Below are 24,872 nucleotides of genomic sequence, written 5' to 3'. Positions count from 1 at the left end.
TCTGGCTTTAGGAGGCGGTGAGGACATGTTTCATCATTATTTAGACAAGACAATTAATCAAGAACATAATTAGCAGATTAATCAATAATGAAACATTGCAGGTCAAGTAATGTTTTAGCATTTTTGGTTAAATCTCAAGCATCATGTGGACTAAAATAAAAAAAAACAAAACACAAATGGTATTAAATCAATTTCGTCTCTTATTAGATTGAAAAAGGCCGACATCCATTTATTTACAGTCATATATGGCTTTAAATGTTTGACCTTTGCGGTGTGATAATTAAAAAGAGCCCATTAGCAAGAACAGATTCTTCGACGCAGAGAAGTCATCACAGGAGACAAATGTCACCACGCACAGTGTTGTTACTCTGAGAAATGAAACTCACAAAGACGCACTGACGACTGACTGTTGGGTCCAACCCACAACACAAACTACACAACAACATTCAGTTCACGACAGAGTGAGGCAAGGAAAAGCAGCAGGTTTGAAACCATGGAACCACGGTGTATTTGTCATTAAAACCAACTTACAATGATTAATTGATTAATAAAATAGCTGTCAATTAATTTTCAGCTTCAGGACAAACTAATTAATGCAGCTCTGATTCCCAGCAGTGAAAACAGGATGTGATGTTTGGTTCTGAATCTAAAATCTTTCAAATGTAGGCAGTTTGCAATAAATACACTGAGCACACAATCACAACAACTTCATCAACCCTTACAAATGTCCATGTCAAATAATAATAATAACAATAATAATTACATGGCTTCCACCTGAAATCCTCACAAATTAGTCAACTGACAAATTGGTTTCCTCTGAACCAGATGTTACCAGATGTTGGGGAGGTTCTCCTCCTCGCCACCATGGTGCAGTTTACCCTTGGGGCTGATTTGTCAGCGAGTGACTGCCCTCCACTTAGCAAGAGCCCACAGTGATTAAAAACACTGACATTTGTGAGATGCACCTCACAATTAGAGTTCACAGAAAATGGAAAAAGGGTGCAAGTTCCTGGTCTCTGATAATCACATTTTCCATCATTGAAAATTCATTTTGCAGCGTCTGAACTATGAGACGATGTGCCTGCCATTAAAGCCAGCACACGGTGAAAAAGCACTAAAGTATATGCCTTTATTCCTCCATTAAAAAGAAGGAATAGACATTAACCCACATTTCATGATGGCAAAGTGAACCTTCGTTTTTTTTTTGGTTTTTTTTTTCATCACATTCAATTTCATTCACACAGAATATGGCCATAAAAATTCCTCCCTCCCCGGTTCCTCCCTGTCCCAGCTCGGCCGCTCTGTCAAAGTGAAAGCTTCTCTGAGGTTACCACCAAGTTAAACAGACATCCCTGAACTAGTTTCAGCCTGTCTGTTGTAGTTACTGTTGCTAAAACCCCAGTTTATTCCTGCCTCTGGGAGAGAAGTTCCCTTTGTGTGAATCTCTCTGCATTCACACACTGTAATTTGAAGGGACTGTACGGAAACACTGGTTTGGCTGCCTAAGCATGACACAACATGTAAAAATCCATTGGCTGAGGCCAGGATGTTAACTCTTTCTCTGCACCTCTCAGGCATTTACATAAGCAAAATGGGTTTTTAACAGTCTAAATTACAGTAGGGCACGGTCATTATCTTACAGCAGATTTAAAATCAGATTGAAATTTGAATACTTTGATTTGTGTAAACAGCCTCTAAGCTTCATAGTCGCAGAGCATGTGTTACCGTACATACTGTTTTAATGGCTCCCGTCCATTTAAATCATTCAACATTTGGGAAGACCTGCTGCGCTGTTAAATATGTACAGACATGCAGAGTGAAAACTACCATTTAAAACCTCATTCAAAATCCCATTGACATTTTTAACTATTCTAGAGTCTAAAATTACAGCCTTAATCAGTGCGTATTAACCAGTGTGTCATGTGGCTCGGTTCATATGTTTAGATGAGGAGTTTTTTTGAAATGTGATAAAAAGTTGTTTATTGAATGCGATTAATAATTAAATGTTGCAGCTGCAAAAAAGAGCTGAGTCGAGGTTAATGAAAACATGGTGCAGAGGTTCTTAGATAGAAGAGATTACAACTAAAGACAAAGGAAAAAGAAAAAAAAGACTTCAGAAACGAGCTTTGTTTGTTTTACGAATGTGAACAAAAAAATCTGTCTTAGAATAAACAGCTTTTTTTATAAAGACAATTGAAAGAAACCCTGAATGAGAGACTGGAACAGAGGTTAACCCGGACGTGTCAAGACTTCAGCTCTGAGTTTTGTTTGGAAAGTAGAAGCTACCTCATATTAACTTTGATGAACTTTAGCTGTCTGTCCTTATGGGTCCAGTTGTGATGTTGGCAAATAACCAGACTGAAAAATCACTGTTATGAGCAGTGGTGGAAAGTAACCAAGTACATTTACTCAAGTAGTGTAATTTTGAGGTACTTGTACTTTATGTAGCACCATTTTCTGATACTTTATACTTTTACTACATATTCCACATTAGTTTGAAGGCTGTAGTTACTTGTTACTTTGTAGAATCAGATTATAGGAAAATATATTGTTGTTATATCAGCAAATAAATTATGATGTAGGTACATGAGGGTTAAAATGAGTTTGTGATGAATTCATAAACTACCCTGCATATAAAGTAGTTAAATCAGGACCACATTTATCAGCCACAACATTAAAAGTTATGTACGTTTATATATAATATATATATAATCCAATAATATAATTTAAATTATTCTGGGCCTTTCTGCACAATGCTATTGAACAGTATTATGAGTAAAGCCACTGTCAGTCAGAAGAACTGGAGAACACTAATTTATCAGAAAAATATCATTTAAATGTCACATTTTCAAGTCCTTACGTACACCAGACAAAAGAAACTTGCCAAAAACAAATTTAAATTCAGTTTAATGATAACAAACGAAGCTGCTACAACGAGCTCATCAGTTCTGTACAGTTTAAACAGCTGCTGGACCAGTGCTGTGGTACATGAGACCCCAGCCCCGGTCTGACAGCAACATTTAAAGGGATTTGCAGAGGAACCTCTGACACGAGGCACAAGGCCAGGGCAAAGAGCCGACAGACGAGGCATCACGAGCCTCTCTGAGCGTCATTATGAGACACTTCAGAGGCTTAAATGAAGCTCCTCAAAACGAGGCCAGTCATGTTCTGCAGCTTTAAAGCAACAAAACAAACAACTCCATGTCCAACGTCGGGCTGTTTGTTGGGTTAGTGCCGGGGCAGGTGATTGTGACCCTGCATATTTAGCCACCGTCAGCACTGTGGTCATATGTGTGGCTGATCATTAACAGGAAACTGTGGCCGTTTGTTAAAGAATTATTGAGGTGGTTCAGATTTTGGCTCCTGAAAACAATTCAGCACCTGCTTAAATCACAATGACTCCACCATCCTTCTAAACGTTAATCAGCCATCATCAGGTGAACGTACGAGGATACACAAACTTTATTTCTGTGCATAAACATCCGTGTCAGCACAGTGAGGGATGTCGGAGGGATGGGAAACTCCATCTCAGTCTCCCTGCATCGGCTTTACGGGGTAAACATTTTCCACCTTGTTAAATGCGCCCCCCCTTTCACTGCAGTTGTTCACCATTTATCACACAGCGTGTGCACCACTAAAGCAGAGGGACCAGACCTGTTGGGCCTCGGTGAGAGGAGCCTTTTTACAAGACAAGAGGAATGCAGAGTCAGTTCTATAAACACTGGTGTTGCTAACAAGTCTGGGCATTTTCAGGGGCACTTTGAGGAGCGGGGAGAGGAAAACCAAACGCCACCCAGACGGACGGACGACAGGCACCACGTAGCCCGTGGAGGTGTTGTCTGGATGAAGCCGCTTACAGAAAAACTGATGACACACACTAAACGCATGAAGAGAGGGAGGAAACGCAGCTTACAGGGCACATTGTCAGAAATTAATAAAGTGCACTCATTTCTAAATCAGTGGGTTTTAACTCTGGGTCACGTTTTTCCGTTGCAGCTAACTAGGCCACTCATCCCACAACACAGCAATAACTTTTATATTTAAAGAAAATGAATGCATTCACTTTAAAAACAACTAAAAAGCAGCACAAATGGAAACTAAAATTACTTTATTAAATAAAAAAACACTTACAGACATGGTAACATACAAACTGAAGTAACTTTAACAAGAACATACTCAAAGTTTGCACATCTGCCAAGACTGCACCATCTTTAAGATCTGCAACTTTTAATTGCAAATTCCTTGTCTCACTTCATTTTATCACGACTTAAGCTGGTGTATATATGTTTCACTTTTAAAGTATAATAGGTGTTCATAATGTACATTGTATAGCACTGCTATCTTATCAGTACTGTGCATCCGTTCTTGTAATTTTCAAAGTTTAAACAAAGTCTATCTTATCACAAAAAGAAAATGTTTAGATATTCATAATCTGTAAATCCAGATCTGACTGAAACTACAGTCAGTGACAGAAAATCACGACACATGAGTCAGTTTGTCTTCATTAGAGTCAGAACAGGAGTTCATGAGAAAATCTGAAAACTAAAAAAGCCACCATCGGTGAAGAAAACCTGAAAGTCCATCAGGTACAATTATTCTGGGGCTGTCAGAACTAACCTTCAGCGAACTGACGCCAGCAACACCTGAGTCTGTGTTGAAGAAGGTGAAGATGGCGCAGGTCGTCCTTCGTCACTACGCCGTGGAGGCCGGTGCCATCGCAGAGGACGGAAAGGACATTCGTGGCTGCTCTTCCTCACCTGGTCTAGAAATGCACAGCCCATAGCTCTATTTAAACATACAGGATGCAAACCATGAGCACAGACAACAGTTTAAGTACATTTTCTATACATTTCTTTAATTTCATGACAACAAATACACTTTTGTTTATCTTATTATTATCATCTTGTGGATTTTGATAGGTGTCCATGCAGTTGTACAGTTAAAAATCACTTCACTGAAGAGAAAAGAGCTTTTATTCTACTCACAATCAGCGATTACTGACGTTTTAACCTTCTGCTTCCTAACCTTAGAGCATGAGAGTCTCTCTCTATGTAATTGTTTTCTATTTAGATTTTCTACCTGCAAAAAAATAAAAAAGAAATATCTCTTACCTTTTTGTCACTCAGGGTGTTAGAGACACAGCCTCCTTGGAAAGATGAAATTTTCAATAGGTGATTTCACACTTTCCTTTCGCCTTTTTCCCGTGTCAAGAGAAAGAAATGCTCGACAGACTTCAAACTAAATTATACTTCAGTGTCATGCCATCAGAAATCACTTCCAGCTATTTTCAAATACATTCCCTTGAAGTGTGAAGCAAACAACTTTAATTTCCAGAGAGAGTGAATCACTGTATTTAAAGGGTGTTTTGTTGTACTTTATTGCAGGATTGCGTGGTGCAGCAGTGACGTCTTTTCATGGGACAACTGGGCAGTCAGCTCCATATTTCCAGTAGCAGCCAATTTCCAGTTTCCAGATTTTCTTTTTTTTTTTTTTTTTTTTTTTAACCACACCCTTTTTTTTGACTACATCTGAACCTCACATACAGCTGATATTCTGTAAATATAAGCTAAAATCGTAAACTTATGGCTGAAATATCAGTAGGTGCAATTTCTGAGTGGAACAAAATGTAAGAATGTTTTTAAGATACATGAACCACAGAGATTTTTTCTGCTTCAATGGAAACCCCCCCCCCCCCCCCCCCCCGGGTTAAAAAGTCAGTAAAATACTCTGTGGGTTTGCAAAGGTGTAAGTTGGTTAGTTTGATTGTGTGGGATGCAACACGTTTAATCTCACTTTTAATCACTGAGAAATATTTGTGACACAGAAAATAAAGTTGGCGGAAATGCACTGTTCAGTTTGAGTAAGAACGACCTTGCATGGGAAACCCTAATATTTCACTGTTTCACAGAGAGGACCTATTGGACGAGCATCTAACTTCCTCTTTTTCCAGATCACTTAAAGCAATGATGTGAAATCATGGAAATAATGCCGATACTTCCATTTCAACAGTTTTTAAATTCAGATAGTTACATTACACTTATTGCATCGTGAAGATTAGTAATATTTGTTCCAGGTGATTTTCTCTCTAAAGAAAAACCATCACAGTTACACTTTACAACACATCTCAACAGTGTCATGACGTTATATGATCAAAACAATACAGCAGATCAAAAACCGCACAGTTTAGAGCAAACCAAGATAACCGCACCGACAGCACAGGATCACTCATAACAAAACTTTTTACGTGCTGCTGTTGGTTGAAACCTGGACTTAAAATGTATTTATTCTGAATCTGATCCAAACCTTCTGACGGGTGAATGGACGAACAACCACAGAACAAAGGAAACTCCTGCTGCTCTTAAAGGAGAAATTTGTAAGTGTTGCTACTGCTACATAGCTAACGTTAGCATTGACAGCTGTTTGCTTACCAGTCTAGAAGAAATATTGTGAGTTCAACACCAAACTTCATTCCTTTTCCCACCAACATCTGTCTGAAGCTCTTGGCCAGACTGGTAAGTAAACAGCTGTTTATGCTAACATTAGCTATGTAGCAATAGCCAAACCTACAAATTTCTCCTTTAAGGATATTAAAAAAAGAACGGTTGTGCATCAACAAACTTCTGTCATTACCCGTAACAGCTTTTCACATATTATTTTTATTTTACTTGAACGTGAATTTTGGGAGGTGGAGGGGGGAGTAACCTGCATGGCGGCCCTCTGCCTCCCGTTGGTGACGGTGTTATGAATTTCTGCCGATGTGCACAGAGAGTGTGTGTGTTTCTGTGCGAAGGGGAAACCACTGTGTATCCCTCCAGAGCTGCTTAGAGACCAGCTGTTTGAGAAAAGTAAACAAAGCCTCAGAGGAGGGGCACAGGAGTTCCTAACTTCCTGCATTGTTACCCACAAACTGCGTCATAGGATCATTCCTCACGGCGCACACACACACTGCAGCACTTTAACTATATACTGACGAGGAAGGGTTGGAAAAATGCTGCAAAAACAGCATTAAAAGTTTATAAAAATTAAGACCAGAGTGAAGCTTTTTACTGTGTTAAGCTTTATTTTAATGAGCTGTCAGGTTTCATGAATGAATCTCATGACTGTCCCTCGAGGGTGAAAGATTCACTGAGCACCTGAGAGCAGGGTTTTCTTTCCTTATGTCTCATGAGAGGAAAAAAAAGGGATCAGAAAGTAACAAAGTATGCAGTTTAAAACAGCGGGCGAACCCCTCTGTTACTCTGTTTACAGTGTGTTATGGTTTATTATGGTTAAGATAAAAATACAGGCAGGAATGCTCTCCCAAAGTCGCCCAAAGATTCATGAAAAACAACCGTGACTCAGTTCCTTCCTCTCTGCCGATTGTTTTGATGCACATCAGGTTACCAGTTCATTAGTTTCACTTGTACAAACGACAACAGTCTGGCTGTTTCCAGAGGATTCCTCATCATGATTTATAAACTTTCAGCAGGATCATGATGTGATGTTAGCATGTGATGTTTATCTTCAAACACATTTCTTACATCCCCATTCATGATTCCAGGAAGGATGTAATTAAAAACTAACATTGGTTTCTGTTTTACACTTAAAAAGAGTTGGCGTAAGGCTTTGAATATCAGTTAGATTATTATTTATTATTTTTTGTGATACATCTAGATTTTGGTAATTATCACAACTCTGACTGCAGCCACACACTCCAGACCTGAAAACACGATAACAGAGCTGAATTCAGAGCAGAAACTGTGAGTCGACTAATCCATTACTTGATCAACAGAGAAATAATCTGCAACTACTGTAATCAATTAATCATTTCAGTTGTTTTCAGTCAAAAATAGTAAAACAAATATTCTCTCATTCCAGCCTCTGCTTTTCTTTGTCATATATCAGTGTAAACTAAATATCTCTGGGTCTCTGGATACAACATTTGAAGATGCTCTGCAAAACTGTGACGGATATAAATATATATATATATATATATATATATATATATATATATATATTTTTTTTTTTTTTTTTTAACAATTTGTCATTTACAGTTTAGTTTAGTTTATCAGGATCCTCATTAGCTACAGCACTGCAGCAGTTATCTGCTGACCCGGGGTCTGTAAAACAGACTCTACATAATGACAGTGAAACCATGACAACATGACACAAAACACTGCGAGATAAACAGGATGAAGACCTGAGCGTGAGAACACACACACACACACACACACACAAGCTTCTTCATAATTCACTAATATATCTGAAAATAGTTTGCTTGTCTATGTTTGTGTACCAACACATTTCAAATGATGATGTGGTCCATTTCACGCTGGTATTCAAATTTAATCAAATTACATGAAAATTCACTGCAGTTATTCCAACACATCACACTCAGCCCACAGTCCTTTTTTCACTCCTGAAACTTAACTGCAGAGTTTTATGATATTTATCTTTCAGTAGAGAATTAACAGGTGAAACGGATCATTATAAGGTTATTGAGGTGAAGTTTCACTGCAGGGCTGCTGTACTGCAAAATATCAGATTATAACTACTGAGTAATGGCGTTTACTTTTTTTATTCAATAAAATTCACATTGGGGTTTTTTGCAAATTATGGTTGAAATAATGTGGAACTGTATTCATGAGTTTTTAAATGGAAAAAGTGAAGATAATATCTGGTCATGGCTCATGTGGAGTTTAGTCTGGAGCTCCTGCTGCAGCTTCACTGATTGCAAGCTCGTACTCGTCCCCCCCCCCGACAGGCTCCCCTTTCCCCTCTCACACAGTAACCAGCAACAGCAGCGTGCCGCCTTACATTCACCTGATAGCTGTCAGCAGTGCAGCCAGGTCAGGCTGGTGTCCATAAAACAATTCGCTCTCTGTGTCCCCCGACAGGACAAAGTGTGTCAAGTCAGGTTTCAGACGCCCAGGAGGAAAAATGTTGGTGTGGTTTCTTTTATACCGGAGTCAGACAGCTGCCAAACCTCCCAGGCAGAAAAGACCCGAGGAGAGGCTTCCCTTCATCCAGCCAAAACTCAGACGACTGAATTAAACACCACTTTCACATCCGCACTAAGATTAATTACTGCTACGTTATTAAGCAAAGAAAATACTGTGTTAAAGGCTCGTTTAGCTGAAAGCTAGTCAGAGGCATTAAGCATCGTGATGTGATGGCTTTTGAGCAGCGTGGGGAGGGTTCTCTGAGTTTCCAGGGGAAGACATTCTCCACAGCAGAGTTTAAGCATGTGATAGCATACCATGCAATTAGCATTTCCTGTCTGATGAAAGAAAAGCCTTGAGTGTAGGCCCGGGTAGGAGAGGTGATGAACTAGGTCAAAAGGCACAACAAGACGCACAAATGTCTCAACAAGTTATCCGAAGATAAGGAAGTGAGCACTGCTCACGACTCAGTGAGAAATTTCACCAGAACTGGAGATGATAAGTTACATCGAGTTCAAGTTAACACATCTCACACGCTGACAGGAGCCTCTGTATGAAGTGACTGTTAACAGCTCTTGTTGGAAAGTTGATCAAACGACCACAAAGAGACGCAAAATGATTAAAAAGAGATGCACAACACCTACAGAGAGACGCAAAAGCACAACAAAAAAGGCAACAGATGCAGAACAAGCACAAAGTGACGCAGAACAACTGCAAAGAGATGCAAATCAAAACAAGCTACGACAGACAACAGGAATAAAGACACCCCCCCTCATTTAAAAGTTTCTCCCCTGAATCAAGGACGGTCCATCCCAATCAAATCACTGCCTACTATGCTCTTTTCAAATCCAGATCTTTTACCCTCAATAAAAAAAAAAATCCCAGAGCTCTGCAGCAGCTGCAGCGCTGTTGTCTGCACCACCAGAAACAAGGGAACAGTCACCATTAAAAATAGAATCAAGTATCATTTGGCCGCTGTTTCTCTCGTCCTCTGTTGGCCGATGTAATGTACTGTTATAAAACTTAATTATTTATGTTGTTTGGCCAAGTAAGCTCAGTGAAAAAAAAAAAAACAGCGCACAGGAAGTGTTTATATGATAAATAAACAGAGGGACTCTGGCTTGCTGCTCGCAGACATGAGGAAATCTGCTCTGTGAGTCGACTGCTGGGGAATGGCAGTGATGCACAGTTTCACACCCAGCATGTAACGCTGCAAATTCAGAGATCTGTGAACTGCAAACGTCTGTTGACACGTGAATCTGTCAATTCTCAACATAACACGAAATCCTTCAAGCCAATTGGTACTCTGCATTCACACGGAAAGATGCTGTCATGTCAATATGCTTCAATAAGCTGTCGGCCCCGTTATAGTCGAGCTGCACTTTTAATGCAGCTTGTTGTGTTTCTGCGTTTGCTGCCGCTGCTGCTGCAGGAGGATCAGTGAAGAGTCACCTCAGAATCAACCTGTTTTTTTTACTGAAGCTAAAACACTCACGAGATCATTTGAAATTCACGTCTGCACTTGACACCTTGGCTTCATCAGATTCACGACTACATCCATTGTATGACCACATTATAGCCACTGAGGGGGATCAGCGGCAAACAGTGCAGCCGCAGTATGTCGAGATGTTGCATTTACAAAGACCAACACAGTCTGTCGTCATCAATGAAACCAGAAAGATGCTGAGATACGACGGGGTGTGCCACATCGTATTGTTGATGATAAAAGCGGCTTAAGTTTTCATGTGATGACAGGTCTTTTGTGTGTGTGTTCATGCATTTACTTCATTGCCACACACAGCAGCAGGAACATGGCTGAGAGTCAGTCATGCTGCTGCTGACTCCACCGTGGAGGAGTTGGCTCGAACAGCGAGGGACGCTGTGATGGTATCAAACTGGTTTTGTTGGAGAAGGTTAGACGCCTGATGCACCAGCTGAGAGTTAGTCTGAGATAAGCTTGAATGTTAAATCAACACTAACTGCTACGGTGTAAATAGTTAGTTTCACACCAAACTCGACTCCAGTTGCACCATCTCCACTTACGATTTAACTTCGCTAACCTGACAGAAATCAAAGCCTCGTTGCAGAGAGTGTTGTTTCCTCCTTTCCTGTCACACCGATGGTCAGAATCGTCATCATTTCTCGACAGTTTCCAGACTTGAGTGTTTTCGAGCTCTTTGTCTGTGACAGGTGCAATTCTCGGCTGTTTGACCGATTTTTTTTTTTTTTTTTTTTTGCAGCATTAATTTCTGCAGTGAAGACGTCAGGAGACGCTGAGAACTCATTGAGTGAATGATGAATTTATTTCCTCCGTGGAAGCAAAACACTCAGCACAATCCCTCAGAAAATGCTGCAGGTCAAACTGAGACAGCCACACACTTTACGGGCCGAAAACACTCGCTAACCAAGCATCCTTCAAGCTACAAACCAAGAAGAGAACCTCTGATGTTGTGAACACATCCCGGTTTAGTGCTCAAAAATAACATGACAACAGCTTCTTCAAAACTAAATTACATCTCATATTCGCGTCGTTACGGTTCATGTCAACCAGCTAAAACATGATGCAAGGTCTGTTGTTACTGCATTAATAAAACATGTTCAAACTAAAGCTATGTTTGAACTTACACATAACTGCAACGGGCTGAAATCACGTCTGTGAGCAGTGTAAGAAGACGACAACAGCAAATGGAGGCAACACAGACTTATCTCAAGGTTTCAATGTGGAAGCATCTGAATTAGGAGCAGAAATCACAGAGAAACTACACTGGTGCAGCCAAACACAGCAGATTCTTTGACAAGCTGTTTTATCAATGAATTTTATGAAGTCATTTTTAGTATTTCATCACATCGCCATGACTACCGTTACTGCAAAAACAACCTGACGGAGACAGAAAACCTCCTGCTCTCATCTACAACTCTGTTTCTCAGTCGGCCGCAAGTGTTTCCCTGACGAGATTTCAGGACACATATGAAGGAAATAAGGAGGCTAGGTAACACATCCCAGGCCACAAACATGGAGTCACCAGGAGTTGCAAACTCACCTTTTAAATTTTTGGGGTTGTTCTGCTTGGTGCGCGGCATCTTTCCGCCTCAGTTCACAGGTGCATCTTGGAGAAAGCGGTTTCTAACGCTGGACCTTGAGATGAGCCGACTCCTGAGCCACAGTCTGGAAACATCTACAGGGGGAAAAAAAAAACACACACACACACACACACATATATGGAGTGAGAACCAGCTAAACATGAAGTCCACAGATCAATAAGGCACTATGCTGCCGGCCTTGCAGTGTGTAGTCTCCCTCTGCTCTCACTTGGCAGCTGTCTGGGAGTCCAGGACAGAGCCGCTGATTGAGTTTATTCCGCAAACAGGTGCCTGGGCTGGACTTTCCATTTCAGGCCTCTCCTCTCTGAGCTGCTTTGTAATAATGTGCAGTGCGGACTCGGGTTATACTGTCTGCTGTCAGTAGGAGGAGGTGTGAATACCCCCCCCCCCCGTCAATATAACCTCTGCAGCAGCTGCTATCTGCCACTCTGATCTCAAACAAAAGACAGAGAGGTGGAGGATCGGCTGCTGTTTATGGGAAACGTGTGATTGACATGTCAGCGGTTGATACTGAGTGCCTGCTCTTCACTCTGGCGAATGTCAACGCAGATGACGAATGATGCAAACAATGAGGTCCTGTGTGCGCCGGTGATGAAACGCTTGAGGCTGCTGGGCGGCCGCACTATCAGAGAAATCTCCCTGCTGAAGTTAGATCGCTGCAGAAAGTCAAAACAAAACAGAGCCATGACTGAACCCACCTTAACAATGGAATTGTTTTCAATCTGATTCCTTTGGATGCCCTTTTATCAAAACGAAAGATTAGAAGCTCGATATAGGTTTCATGCAAATTCTGGTTTGGTTAGAAGCAACATGAGGCAAACAAGGTGGGTGTTGAAGTTAAATGTTACCAAGATATCAAACCCACAGAGCTGCACGGCTTTTGTGAGACACCTAATGTGCATAAACACCACAGAAGAAAAAGCTCACCTCTGCACAAATGGGAAATCATGAATAAATATCTAATTCAATCAGATTTTTTTATGCTTTCTTGCCCTTGCATCATCTCCACCATGTCCTCATAGCACCTCTAACCCTGCTGGAGCAATGCATGTAGCAGTGAGCAGCTTCAGGAACCAGCCTTTGTCCCCCCACCACCACCAATATTACATAACACTTACTACAACTGGATGATGATTTTTTTTTTTTCTCTCCATACAGTTGGTACATGTGGCGCTAGAGCAATGACATCACCTCGGTGCATAGGCTCCCTGTGCACGGCGCCAGCAGCAGGTCGCACAAAAAAAAAAAACACACACATCCAGGTCGAGTCGAAGCCGCACGACGGGGACAAGAAGAGACGCTCACCTGCCTCCTGCAGCGCTGCACAGCTTCACCTCGGTGCAGGCTCCACGGCGCGGCTGAGGCGGAGGAGGGAGACGTGCACATTTTCTCCGGTGTGTCTGTCAGTCTGTCTGTGTGTGTGTGTGTGTGTGTGTGTGTGTGTGTGTGTGTGTGTGTGTGTGTGTGCAGATATTTGAGGAAACACCCTGATACAGACAGGAGAGCGGTGATTCAGCGCTGTAACGCTATGTCCTTAACCCAGTCAGGCTGGCATGCACCTGCAGGTGACTAATGATTTCCGTTTACACCTGAGGATCAACCACAGGTTTTATATAAAGCCAGAGCGGCGGCAGTCCACGCAAAGCCACGCACTGACGGTGTGACATGATTAATAAGACTCTTAGATTCACGAAAAAATATATAAAACACACACAGCGATGCGGAACAGCATTTTTTTTTTTTTTTTTTTTTTTTTTTTTGCTCGATCCATCGGGTGCAATTGTGATAAACAGCAGATTGGAAGAAATAACTGGGATTTAAACTGCATGCAATGAAGTCAGCAAAAACAATGCGTGGGAATAGCGTGTTTTGTGCCCGTTGCAACACGTGAACGCCCTGTAAGCGAGGGAGGAGCCAGGGAAAACCCCTCTCCGTCCCTGCAACGCGTCCCTCTCCATCCAACAAAACCCCGCCGCAAACAAGCCTCCAGCCTGCGGCCACACACATGCACACCCGCCCCAACACGAGCCAACACACGGGGCAGCGCAGTGAAGAAAGCACCGCAGACTCAACTCGGCTCCTCGGAGCACGGTTTGCTGCACAAGTCAAAAAAACACACACTGCGTCAAAAGAAGAGCGGCTCACCTGCCTCTTCCTGGTCAACAAACCCCTCTAAGTTCACGGCGAGCCGGAGCCGGAGAGGAGAGACACACGGCGGGCGGCGGGGAAAGCATGTCCGCCTCTCTGAGGCTGCAGCCCGCGACAGCGACCGAGATCACGGGGACAGAAACCCGCTCCGGCTGGAAAACACGCGCAGGAGAAGCAAAACAAGCGCACACAGAGCGGATTTATTCATACTCACAGGTGCAGCTTTGGCTACTGTCAGGGCTGAAACGCACCTTTCGGTGCAGTGAGGGAGGGCGGGGGGGGGACACTCGGCTTCACCTTGTCGCTCACTTTCTATTGCAGGAAACAGGCAGGCCCACTGACGTCAGCGGGGGTCCCGTCTCCGCCTCCCGGCCGTGAGGTGTCCTCTCCGGGCGGCGGGGGGGCTCCCGACGGCCGCGTCACTCCACACTGACTCCACGTCCTGAGCGCAGTCAAAAATCAACACCACCTCCTCCACCTCCTCCTCCACCTCCTCCTCCTCTCGCTGCAAGAGTCGATTCTGGTTTACTGCTGTGGAGCCGCAGGTCGTGTCGTTTGTCGCGACTCCCCCCTCCTTTGCCCGGACCCCCCCACCCTCTCTTCTTGCACATAGTTTAGGACTGACGGTTTTCCCGGAGGTTCCTTGTTGTCAGGTCACGTTGTGCCCCTCCGCCACTAACAACCGGGCTTTCCCATGCACAAACCCGCAGCAGGGACACAACAGTGGGTCTTTCTGCACCAGGACCGCGGGCTGTGGTTGTAAATAATCATAATAAAAGAAAGATGGATGAACTGTGGCCTCCTGCGATTCAATAGCCGTCTCAATGCAGGGCTGTTTTACAGGATTAGTCATCCCATATAACCATGTGCTTGACCTGTTCATTTCCAGGGCCTCACCGAGTTAAGTTCAAGAATTTTAAAGACATTTTTAATACCAAAAATAATGTAATTTAATACCTGTTTCTGTGCAATACTCTCCTGAGCATAATATATCACCAGGGGTGTGATATGGCCCGGAATTACTCAACAAATGCATGGATTTATTGAGATTTATATTACATTTGAGTCATTATTTCCCTGCAGTATATAAAAATAACTACTAATAATGTCAGCAATTGGCCACTAGACACAACTTGTACCCGGATAAGCAGCAGAAAATTGATGAATGGATGGATCCACTAACCATAACAAATTAATTAAAGAAATAAATATGAATTACTCATAGAGTTACAGGTCTGGAACAATAGTACTGGGGATTTTCCAGCCAGTATTTTCTAGAATCACATAGAAAAACATGATCAGTCCAAATAGTCTGCAGTCAGCAAAGCACGTTAGTTTACTGCAACTAAACTACCTGTCAAACAAGTGAAGCTATACGAAGCTATACTAAATATCTTCAAAGGTATTTGCATTAATAGAATAATATTAACATTAGCCTTTGTTTGAAAATCACCTTTTAACTATTTTCTATATGAGTTTTGTAAGGGTCTCCACCAAAAATCAAAACAAACAAAGAATAAAGAAAAACTTATATATTTAAGTTTACACTACACTGCTGGCCTATATATATATATATATATATATATATATATATATATATATAGGCCAGTGGTGTAGCACATGAATGTATGATTGTGGGCCCCTTTTAATCCATCCATTAAAAGTAAACACATTCATCTGCCATAATTATTTAAAAAGTCTGCATAATCTAAATCTCAGCATGTTTTAGCTTTATTTTCTCAGTACTTGTAAAATGGATATACATTTTGTCTTTTAATTAGTTGAGAGCTACACAAAATATACAATTCTATAGGTTAAGTCAAGCTCTGTGTTTGAAAACACACTTTAGCGTCATAGGTTACTTCAAAGTGACCTTTGTGAATTCACACCCACTTTTTCAGTTGTGTTTCCCCCGATCGAACTCATATATTCCACTGTGTAGCTTTAGCTTAATAAGCTGTTTAGTATCAGAGCTAATGACAAGAGGCCTATGAGCACAGAGGGAAATTTTACGTCTTGCTCAGTTTCTCCTTTCCTTCAATAAACATGTGACAAGACTATGAAACAAGGCCACCCCATCGGCAGTCTCCCACAGCCCACTCCGTTTAAAAAAACGATCTGTTAAACGAGATAATTCGCTTTAAAATAATTGAAACAAGTTGATTATTATTTGACTGTGTTACTCGATTTTTTTGTGGCTATCTTCGTGTCATTAGCAGCAGAAGGAATGGCAGTGGTTCGCCTGGAAGCACGGGTGTGTCTTGCACTACCACACCATGTTGTTATTTTTATCCAGTCCTGCTCAAACATGGCCACCTTGAGTGTGAGTTGGTCCAGCTATGACACATCACCAAATGAAAAAGGTCATGCTATTTTTTGACACATATTCAGAAATAACTTTCAGATACAGTGAATGCGTAAATGAACTGAAAGTATTCGCCCTGTAGCCAGCTCTTTGGAAGAGTACGTATTTACAGAGCAACAACACGCAATGAAAAATATTGTTGCGCTTTACAAAGAATCACAATATAATTAGCACACTATCAATGGGGGTTTTTTTTGCTTTAAAAAGGTTAATTTGTATTGGATTTAATCTTGCGTGCAGAAACAGATGACCCAGATTTGAAAACTAACCTGCAGCCGAACAGTGTCTAATTCTTCATATCACGTCAGTAGATGCAGTTGCTGCAGAAAGGAGCTCTGAGAAACACACTGTCACCCAAAGAAACTTTACTGCAGTGAGGCAAATCTACCCATTAATAAGTGATTGTGTGACAGCCGCCCACCATCATATCACAGGCTTCCTACAGACTGCAGAGTGGGACTCCTGGCTCAGTCGAGCTTTATGACTCACCTGTTTCAACTGCAGCAACTTTAAATGGCACATTTGAATAGTGGAAGATTTTTTTTTTTTTTTTTCTACACGAATAGGAAGGAGGTGTTGTCTTTTCACAGCCAGGAATCTGAACATCGATGCAGCATTTCTGTCCATTTGAGGATTTATTTTGTGTGAATGAATGAGGGGTTTCACTGACTTAATGCATGTGAAGGTGATTCAGTTCCTCTCTCTCACTTAACATGAAATGAAATGGCAACTGTTGCCACCAAGGCTTCTCATTTTTCTCTATGAACGTTGATTTTTTTTTTCCTGCATTCACTGCTGTGTGTACACCCACGTAAAAATGTAGATGTTTTTGGTTTTTCAGTGCAGGATGAAAAAAGGGGAGGGGAAGTGCGTGTCTGTGTGCGATGCGAAAACCTTTTTACATAACCAATTTTTCCTCAGAAGACAGCTTGTTTGGTTTGAGCTAATGCAATGCCAAGAGTAGAACAATTGTTTATTAATTGAGCCCTCAGCTGCCAGCCTGTGAGCCAAAGTCAATGCGAGCGCGGATCGAATCAGAGTTTTTTGTGGTTGCAGTTGGACTGGAGCCATCTGTGTCTTTAAGGTTCAGCAGAAATGTGGTATTGCTCTGAAGGTGTTTGTAGATTTAGAGTAATGAAGTTTGGGGATCTCGGGGCTCCGTTCTTCACCCTGCCCCTCTCTCCTAATAATTCACCTCTTGGATGAATCATAGGCAGTCACTGAATTAGTTTCCACTGCTGTCCTGATGATTCTCGGCTGTATATCTTATAGAGGCCGATGATCATACCCACAGTAATAAAGCAGAGGCTTTTTTGGTCGCTGGGAAAAACTGGGTGTCACATAACTTCCTGCTGCTGTTTCTCCTCATCAATTTCCCTGTTCTTGCAGACGCAGAGTTTACAGGGGTAAAATATTTGACTTATGAAAGTAAACAGGAGCAGCAAGCTAGCATAAGCTGACCTTTAAATGTTTCTTCTGATTCACTTTAAAAAAGTTTAAAAAATGTACTTGTTAGCTATTGTGCTAAGACAGTAGTGCTCCCATTACTTTAAACTTTTATATATCTGCACTTTGGCTCCCGCAGGTTAGACGTACCGGTCCTGTACAAATGTTTTCCTAACCTAACACGTGTAACCCCCATAATAATATAACTAACATATTTATAGCAGTGGTGTGCAGTGACTTTTACAGAGGGGCGGGCAGAGCTGAAGGACCATCCAGCCTTCAAAAAGCTGCAGCTGGAAAATTTGACCTTATTACACTAAATTCTGAAAACTTGGTGTAAAAAAAAAAGAGTCTAACCTGGGTCTTATCAGTATCAAGCACCTGGGTCTCCTTAGTTTATTGTTCTTATTGTTGTTTCTGTTTACTCTGTGTATACCATCTTTTCCATAAGATCCCTCCTCCTAAGACTTCTTTCTTTATGTGGGAGTCATATGCTGTACGGATTGTGCAACTTTTGGAGGTGACTGGTGATTTTGGGCTGTTTAAATAAAAGTTACCAAACTAAACTAGGTCTGAGTATCAAGTGACGGACTCAAGTGTGGTCTGAAGGGTCAAATGTTTTCCCTTTCTGTCTAATTCCTGTTTCTCTGACTATCTGGAAGGGTTTTCTTGACCGAAAAAACCACAGTTCAGATCCCCTGACATTCCCAGACTCTGCCATGTCAGTTAATTCAATGTCAGTTCAGCAATATAATCACAGTTTGCTCATATTATGAGAAGGGGACTTCCTCAACTGTCCCAACAGCAGTGTTAGTGAATGGCAGTGGGGCTATTAATATCCTGGAGTGGATACAGAAAATAAGCACAGCTGCCCAGCAGAACTGTCCTCGTGAACAATAGGCTCTTATGTGCAGGGACGGCACTGCTGTTTGTGTCCCTCTGTAACCAATGTTCACGGGGGTTCTTGTGCTGTTTTTCTATCTTTGTTCCCCTTCATATCAAAAATAGATATTTATTGAACGCGACCTTCCAAAGAAAGAGAGTATTCATAAGGGAATGCCTGAGTGTCCTATTTCTCTTGGCACACAGTGAGGCGTTTGGATAAAGACTGATGTTGCTGAAGTATTTATAGGGTGGCGTCCTTTCATCCCCCCTTTTTTTTTCTCCTCTGTACACTTCCTATTGCAGCTGATATGCAAGGAACCGGCCATAAAAACCATATATAAATACATTACAATGGTTTTGGCACACAAGCTGTCCTGTGGAGATAAGCTCTACCTTATGCACATATCACACAGGACGGTTTTCCATTTAAACGCCATTACGCAATCCAGAAGCAGAGCACAAACAGCCACTTGCCTCACTAACAAACTGTATTTCAGGCTTTTCAATTAGAGGTGCCATGCATGGTTGTAAAAGGTAAATTATGAGGCTATAATGTCCCCTGCTGTCAGTGTAATTTGTATCCATAAAGGATTTTTTTTTTTTTATATCATCAATGGAAGAAGGGCATAAAGAGAGAAAGAGAGACTGCAGTTTTAAATTTAACTCCTTCCAGCAAAATCTCCACAGCACCGATAAAAGATGGGGCGTGTACACTTAGCTGGATGCTTTGTTTACATCGCACCATATGATGTTACATAACTGAGGCTGTTGCCGGGCAACGGCAAGACTCCACCCCCCCACACCCAACCACCGTTTAGACAGACACACACACACACACACACACAGTGTAAACACACACACTCTCTGTTCAGGCAACAGGACATTCTCCAGCCACATGACTTGACTGGTTGATTTATCACCCGCTGATACACATTATTAACAAGATGGCCTCTCTCTGGTGTCCGGAAATGTTGTTCCTAGGAGGTGTTTTACAGTCACCGGGAGGGGAAACATCTCGGCAATGATGGCTCACCCTGGTGTTGTTTGATAAACAAATTAAACATTCACCAGATTTTACTACCTGCACTGAAATAATCTGTTATTTATGGCTGTCCATCAAAGCACAGCGAACGAAAATGTGTTGCAAGCTCTCACCCAGCCCGTACAGTACAATGTACATGTTGTCAGCGGCTGAACGGGAAACAGTGTGAGTTTGTGTGAGCAATCAGCTCCACTAGATGAATTCAAGGTCAGGACCGAACTCAGCTGTACAATAACATCACCAGCCGTCCTCACACAAGAGCTGATCTCTGTGTTGAAGTGTACAGCGCTGAGGACTCTCTCAGCCCTCAACGCCGTCTCAAAGCTCCATTCAAGCGCCATCTGACAGTCCATCGAACCGGCTTCTTGCCCAGGAGGCAGAAATAGATGCTTCAGGCTGGGGCCCTCCTCGCTGGCATTGTCTGTCGGAAAACTGATCAATTAAAAGCCACTTTTCTGCCCTTGGACAATTATTTTAACCAAGTCAAGTTTTAAAGCAGTGCAAGAGAATGATGGTTGAAATCAGAAAAGCTTCTTACATCCTCTGCATAATGGCATCAGTCACATTTAAAGTTCCTCTCCAGACGTGTTTTAAACTCTCTAAAAATACACATCATGTAATACATTAATAGCTTGTAACTGGCAGTAGCTGACACAGCGTCATTGGTTGTTCTAGTGCAAACTCTGACTCTGTAATGAGAAGGTTTCGGGTTTATTTGCCCCCCATCCCTGCAAGTTTGGTTCCTTAGAGATGTGTCGTATTAATCTCTGACTGTCTGAATCTGTTTTTATGAAACTGTCATTGGTTCACTGCAGTTCCAAGGTGGAAATACTCAGTCATGTAATTGACTTTCACTATATAAAAAAACATCATGTGGTCATGTTAACAAGGATACAAACTTGATTTTCATTGGAGGGGGGTCTGTGAGTAATTTTGTGGCATATTTTTTATGTTATCTGTCTTATCTTGTTTGTTTGGTGCTTTCAGCTAAATGCTAACGTTCACATAAAACACCACGTACAGCTGACTGATGGGAATGTGATTAGTTTTGTGGGTATTTGTTTATAAACCAAAGTACTGCACAAATTTAAATTTCAGCTAGATGAAGTCAGGCGATAACCACAGTTATTACAATTCACTCCAAGAGGGACATGAACTTTTGCACCAAATTTCACAACATACATCCAATATCTGTTGAGATATTTCAGTCAAAACCAAATATGTCAACGTTGTGGTGACACTTGGGGATTAGCCAAAGTCGGTATGATTCGTCTTCTGGGCACCACGAATTTCTGTACAACATTTCATAGTAGTTGTTGCAATATTTCAGTCTTTGCCAAAGAAGTGGACCAACCAACACTGCCATCCATAGAGTCCTGCTGCTAGTGTGGCTTATAATGTCACTGCATCTTATATGAAGAAAAATTCTTGGAGTAGAGATCTAAATCTGTGGAATTTAACTTGTCTTTAGTTCCCAGTCAGCAAGGCTTAACAGAATTCGTCTCAGAAAATTAAAGCAGGTTGAAGTCAGGCTGTGCTGGCTAAATCTCTGAATGATCCCTCATATTCAAGAGGCATGTGTGCATAATGTGCTCATGTCTGGTATGCATGTTTCTGGGCAGAAATAGCATCTTTGCATACACGCAAGGCATGAACTCTCAGGATCCTGCAAATGTCTGGCGACCGTAGAAACTTGGATCTGAGCACAGATCCAAGGACAGGTATCAATAAAAAGAAGAAGGACAATGTGTACTATGTGTTTGTGTGTGTGAGCAGGGACGATTGTTGGCCCTTAGAGGAAGCACATCTGACAGTATCCCCATGTCATCCATCATGGCTGCGCTGAGCTGTGCACTGAATACATGATGACAAATCGGAGAGTTTGAGCTGCCATTGTTCACATATGCCGCACAGGATAAGATTATACAAACTGTGTATAATTGTGTGCATGAGTGAATGAGGATGACATCCAGGCCTGTTTTAAATCTTCTTGGTTAAAGCTGGAATCCACTCAAGCTAAAGCCACTTTCAAGGCTGACTTTAAGCGTCGTATAGTATGTGGATTTGATTTTTAATCAGTGGCGCAGAAGTGGAAAGATGTCGGTGACTGCGTTAAGTGAAAGATTTTACGCCCTACACTAATCCCTGGTGAGAAAATCACTTTGCCCAATGCCAGATTTAAACGCAGCACTTCTCGGAAAAAGTATAGCTGAGGTAAACCTCGTTTCTGTGCTCTGTTCAACCCCAGTGGCTCCATCCAGCTCTCAATGCCCTGCAGAATGAGTCTTCAGGAAAAATAAATTCCCCCTTTTTCACTGTTTCCTTGTGACCCACATATAGGCCAGAGGAAAAAAAACATCTAATGTATTTTTAAGCCACTCTTTAAAGCAATGCCAACATCCTTCGTCTCTGGGATTTTGTTGCCCTGCATTGAGTCAGTACCACAGACTCAGTGCCAGTAAATTACTACAGCCCTGCAGAGTTTCCATTCAGCTGCAGACACGGACCTGCAGACCTGCAGGGTACAACACTTAGCTGGAGCTGTGACGACACCCCGACACCATCCATCGCTGAGTAGGATGTGGGATGAGGGAGGCCAGACTGGAATCCTGGACCCTGAAGAAGAAGAGTGTTTGAGGGAGAAGCCTGGTGTGGTGTCAACATTTCCAGTGACGTTACCACAGAGGGAAAAATCCCTGCTGTTGGGAAGCTCCAGGCTGTACTAATAAGGGAAAATACTTTGAGTGTCTGCTTATATATGACAGTACATAAACTGCTTTCAGAAAAAAAGAGGGGGCAAAAAAGAAGGGGCAAAAATTCAATAATTACTTTCCAGGGAGGAGTAGAAAGAAATATTAAAGAGAGCTGCTGCATTCAATTACATTACTGTAGCTAAAACAAAGTGTACTCTGGTAAAGCTTGTAAACAGACTCAGAGCTTCTACCAAGGACATGTCCTTGGTTTTGTTTTGAGATTTGGGGGTTTCACAGACTGGGTGGTAAGTTCATTGTTATTAATAAATTCTCACTAGCAAATTTCAAACTAATGATTTACTCAATCATATTGCACAATTTAAAAAAACTGTTGTAGTTAGTAAAGACTTACGCAATGTAGTAATGTCTGTCTTTAGGATGAGTAATGATTACATTTATCTAACCAGCAGTAGTTGGATGTACTATAACAATTTGGTAATTGAGGAAGTGTAACTTTTTTTAGATCATTTAAAATCTTCCCAGTTTAGATAATTTTGTTTACTCATCACAGTAACAAGCTTTACATTTACATACATTTACTCATTTGGCAGATACTTTAATCCAAAGCAATTTACAAGTGAGTAAGTGCAGTAAGTACTAAATGAGTTCAATAAGACAAAGTACAAGGAGATCCGGTAAAGAAGTGCACCGAAAGTGCACAGTAAGTGCTACTGAGTCACGTTTAGGTGTTCGAGGTGTTAGGAAAGGAAGTGCTCTCCAAAGAGATGAGTCTTCAAAAGATTCTTAAAGATAGCGCAGAACACCTCTGCTCTGTGAACATTCAGTAACTTGTTCCGCCATCGGGGAACCACAAACAACAGTAGTCTGGACTGTACATGCCGTGTTTACAGGCCAGACGAGCACAGGTCTGTATGATTGAGTTCAAGTAGATGGGTGCACACACCGTCACTCTCTGGGCGCATTAATGACTTGGATTTGATTTGGTTAACTTGATTAGGATTAGCTTTATCAATATTAAAAGAGCATTTTGTGAGTGGATTCTGTGAATTGTAATTTCAAGTCTTAAGGGTTTTACTGTATGGCCCATATTTTCCAGTATAAATGGATTGCATATTAGCATGCTAACGTTAGCTTTGTCAGTTGGATCAGTTGGCTATGCACCCGTTACACCTGGCAGCTAATAGTTTCGAGAGGTTTTGATACATTGACTTCACGTAAACTCAGGTAATGTTGTTTTTGTAAAATGTAATTTAAAATCTTCCTAGTTTACTTCACCATTTAGCAGAATTTAATTGCATAACCTGTTTCACCCGTCGGTGAGTCACTCGCAAGATATCTAACTAACCACGTCAGTTGGTTCGGTTACCTAAAGCACTGTTACACCTAGTTTGTATGTTGAAATATGTCTTGACAAATTCCTACATAGGAACTAGTTTATGTGTTGCAATCAATTTTAATTTAGCAATGTTTAAATGTTTGCTTAAGAATATTAGTTTGAGTTTAAAGGGAGCTGCTGCAACCAAACAAAAGAGTCACTTGGTGGGTTTTTAAGGCTGATTCTGATACATTTTGGGCACAAAAATACAACAAATTCTATTTTTGACTTGTAGCAAGACAGAATTTCCTAAAGATGGCATGACTGCACTGACTCATTAGTTTACCATTTCTTTAAAAATGATGGCAGATCAGTTCTAGGAATACTGAAATGAAAGTTTTTCTCTTACATCATCTCATCTCATGTATTACCCAACAATGTTTAAATACAGTCAGTGACTTTGTGTGTGTTTGCTGTGCTTCTAAAATTTTTGACACACATGGCTTTTCCTTACTTTACATTAAAGTCTTCACAGTTTGTTGGCGCTTTCCACGTGTTTGTGCTCTGAATGCCTGGAAAACATTTGCAGGAAGAAGAAAAAACAGGGAAAAAATCTTGTCAGCTGTATTGTTGCTACTTTTAGACCCTCTATGGAAAAGAAAGAGGGCAGGAAACAAAGAAACACACTGGGCCTGCTTGGAAAAATGCTGCATTAGTCAGGGAAGAGAGGAGGAGCCGGATGCAGCTCCCTTGGTACTTCATACATCAGCTGATTTATGGGTTACACACAGCACTTAATAACCCTGTACTGTCCCTGTGAGCATGGGCCCTGGGGAGCGTCAAAGTAGTGCAATGCCTGGAGCAGAGAGCAAAGAGGCCCACAGGTCAGTGTGTAGAGGAAAATCTCCAGAATCCAATTTATTGATCCTTTAAA

At 41.5% G+C, this 24,872-nt stretch overlaps 1 protein-coding gene across 3 annotated transcripts in view; it reads right to left on the bottom strand.

The window, feature by feature from the left end:
* hivep1 (HIVEP zinc finger 1) overlaps positions 1–14,509 on the bottom strand; it is a 59,510-nt gene extending 45,001 nt beyond the window's left edge. The window contains exons 1-2 of one of the 3 annotated variants that reach the window (XM_071499860.1): positions 14,386–14,509; positions 11,963–12,097 (exon numbers count right to left, since the gene is read on the bottom strand). In XM_071499860.1, coding sequence (XP_071355961.1) covers positions 11,963–12,002 — 40 coding nt within the window. In that variant the 5' untranslated portion in view covers positions 12,003–12,097; positions 14,386–14,509. Of the gene's footprint in view, positions 1–11,962; positions 12,098–13,328; positions 13,462–14,168; positions 14,309–14,385 lie in introns of those variants that run through there. The other 2 variants (XM_071499858.1, XM_071499859.1) reach the window with 2 other exon arrangements.
* Between the last annotated feature and the right edge of the window lie 10,363 nt (positions 14,510–24,872).

Source organism: Trachinotus anak, unplaced genomic scaffold (assembly GCF_046630095.1).
Source record: "Trachinotus anak isolate AG129_WGS33_773 ecotype Australia unplaced genomic scaffold, CSIRO_AGI_Tana_v1 ptg000016l, whole genome shotgun sequence".
Lineage (NCBI taxonomy): Eukaryota > Metazoa > Chordata > Actinopteri > Carangiformes > Carangidae > Trachinotus > Trachinotus anak.
Note: the sequence above shows the minus strand (reverse complement) of the source record. Positions and strands in the feature narration are given on the sequence as shown.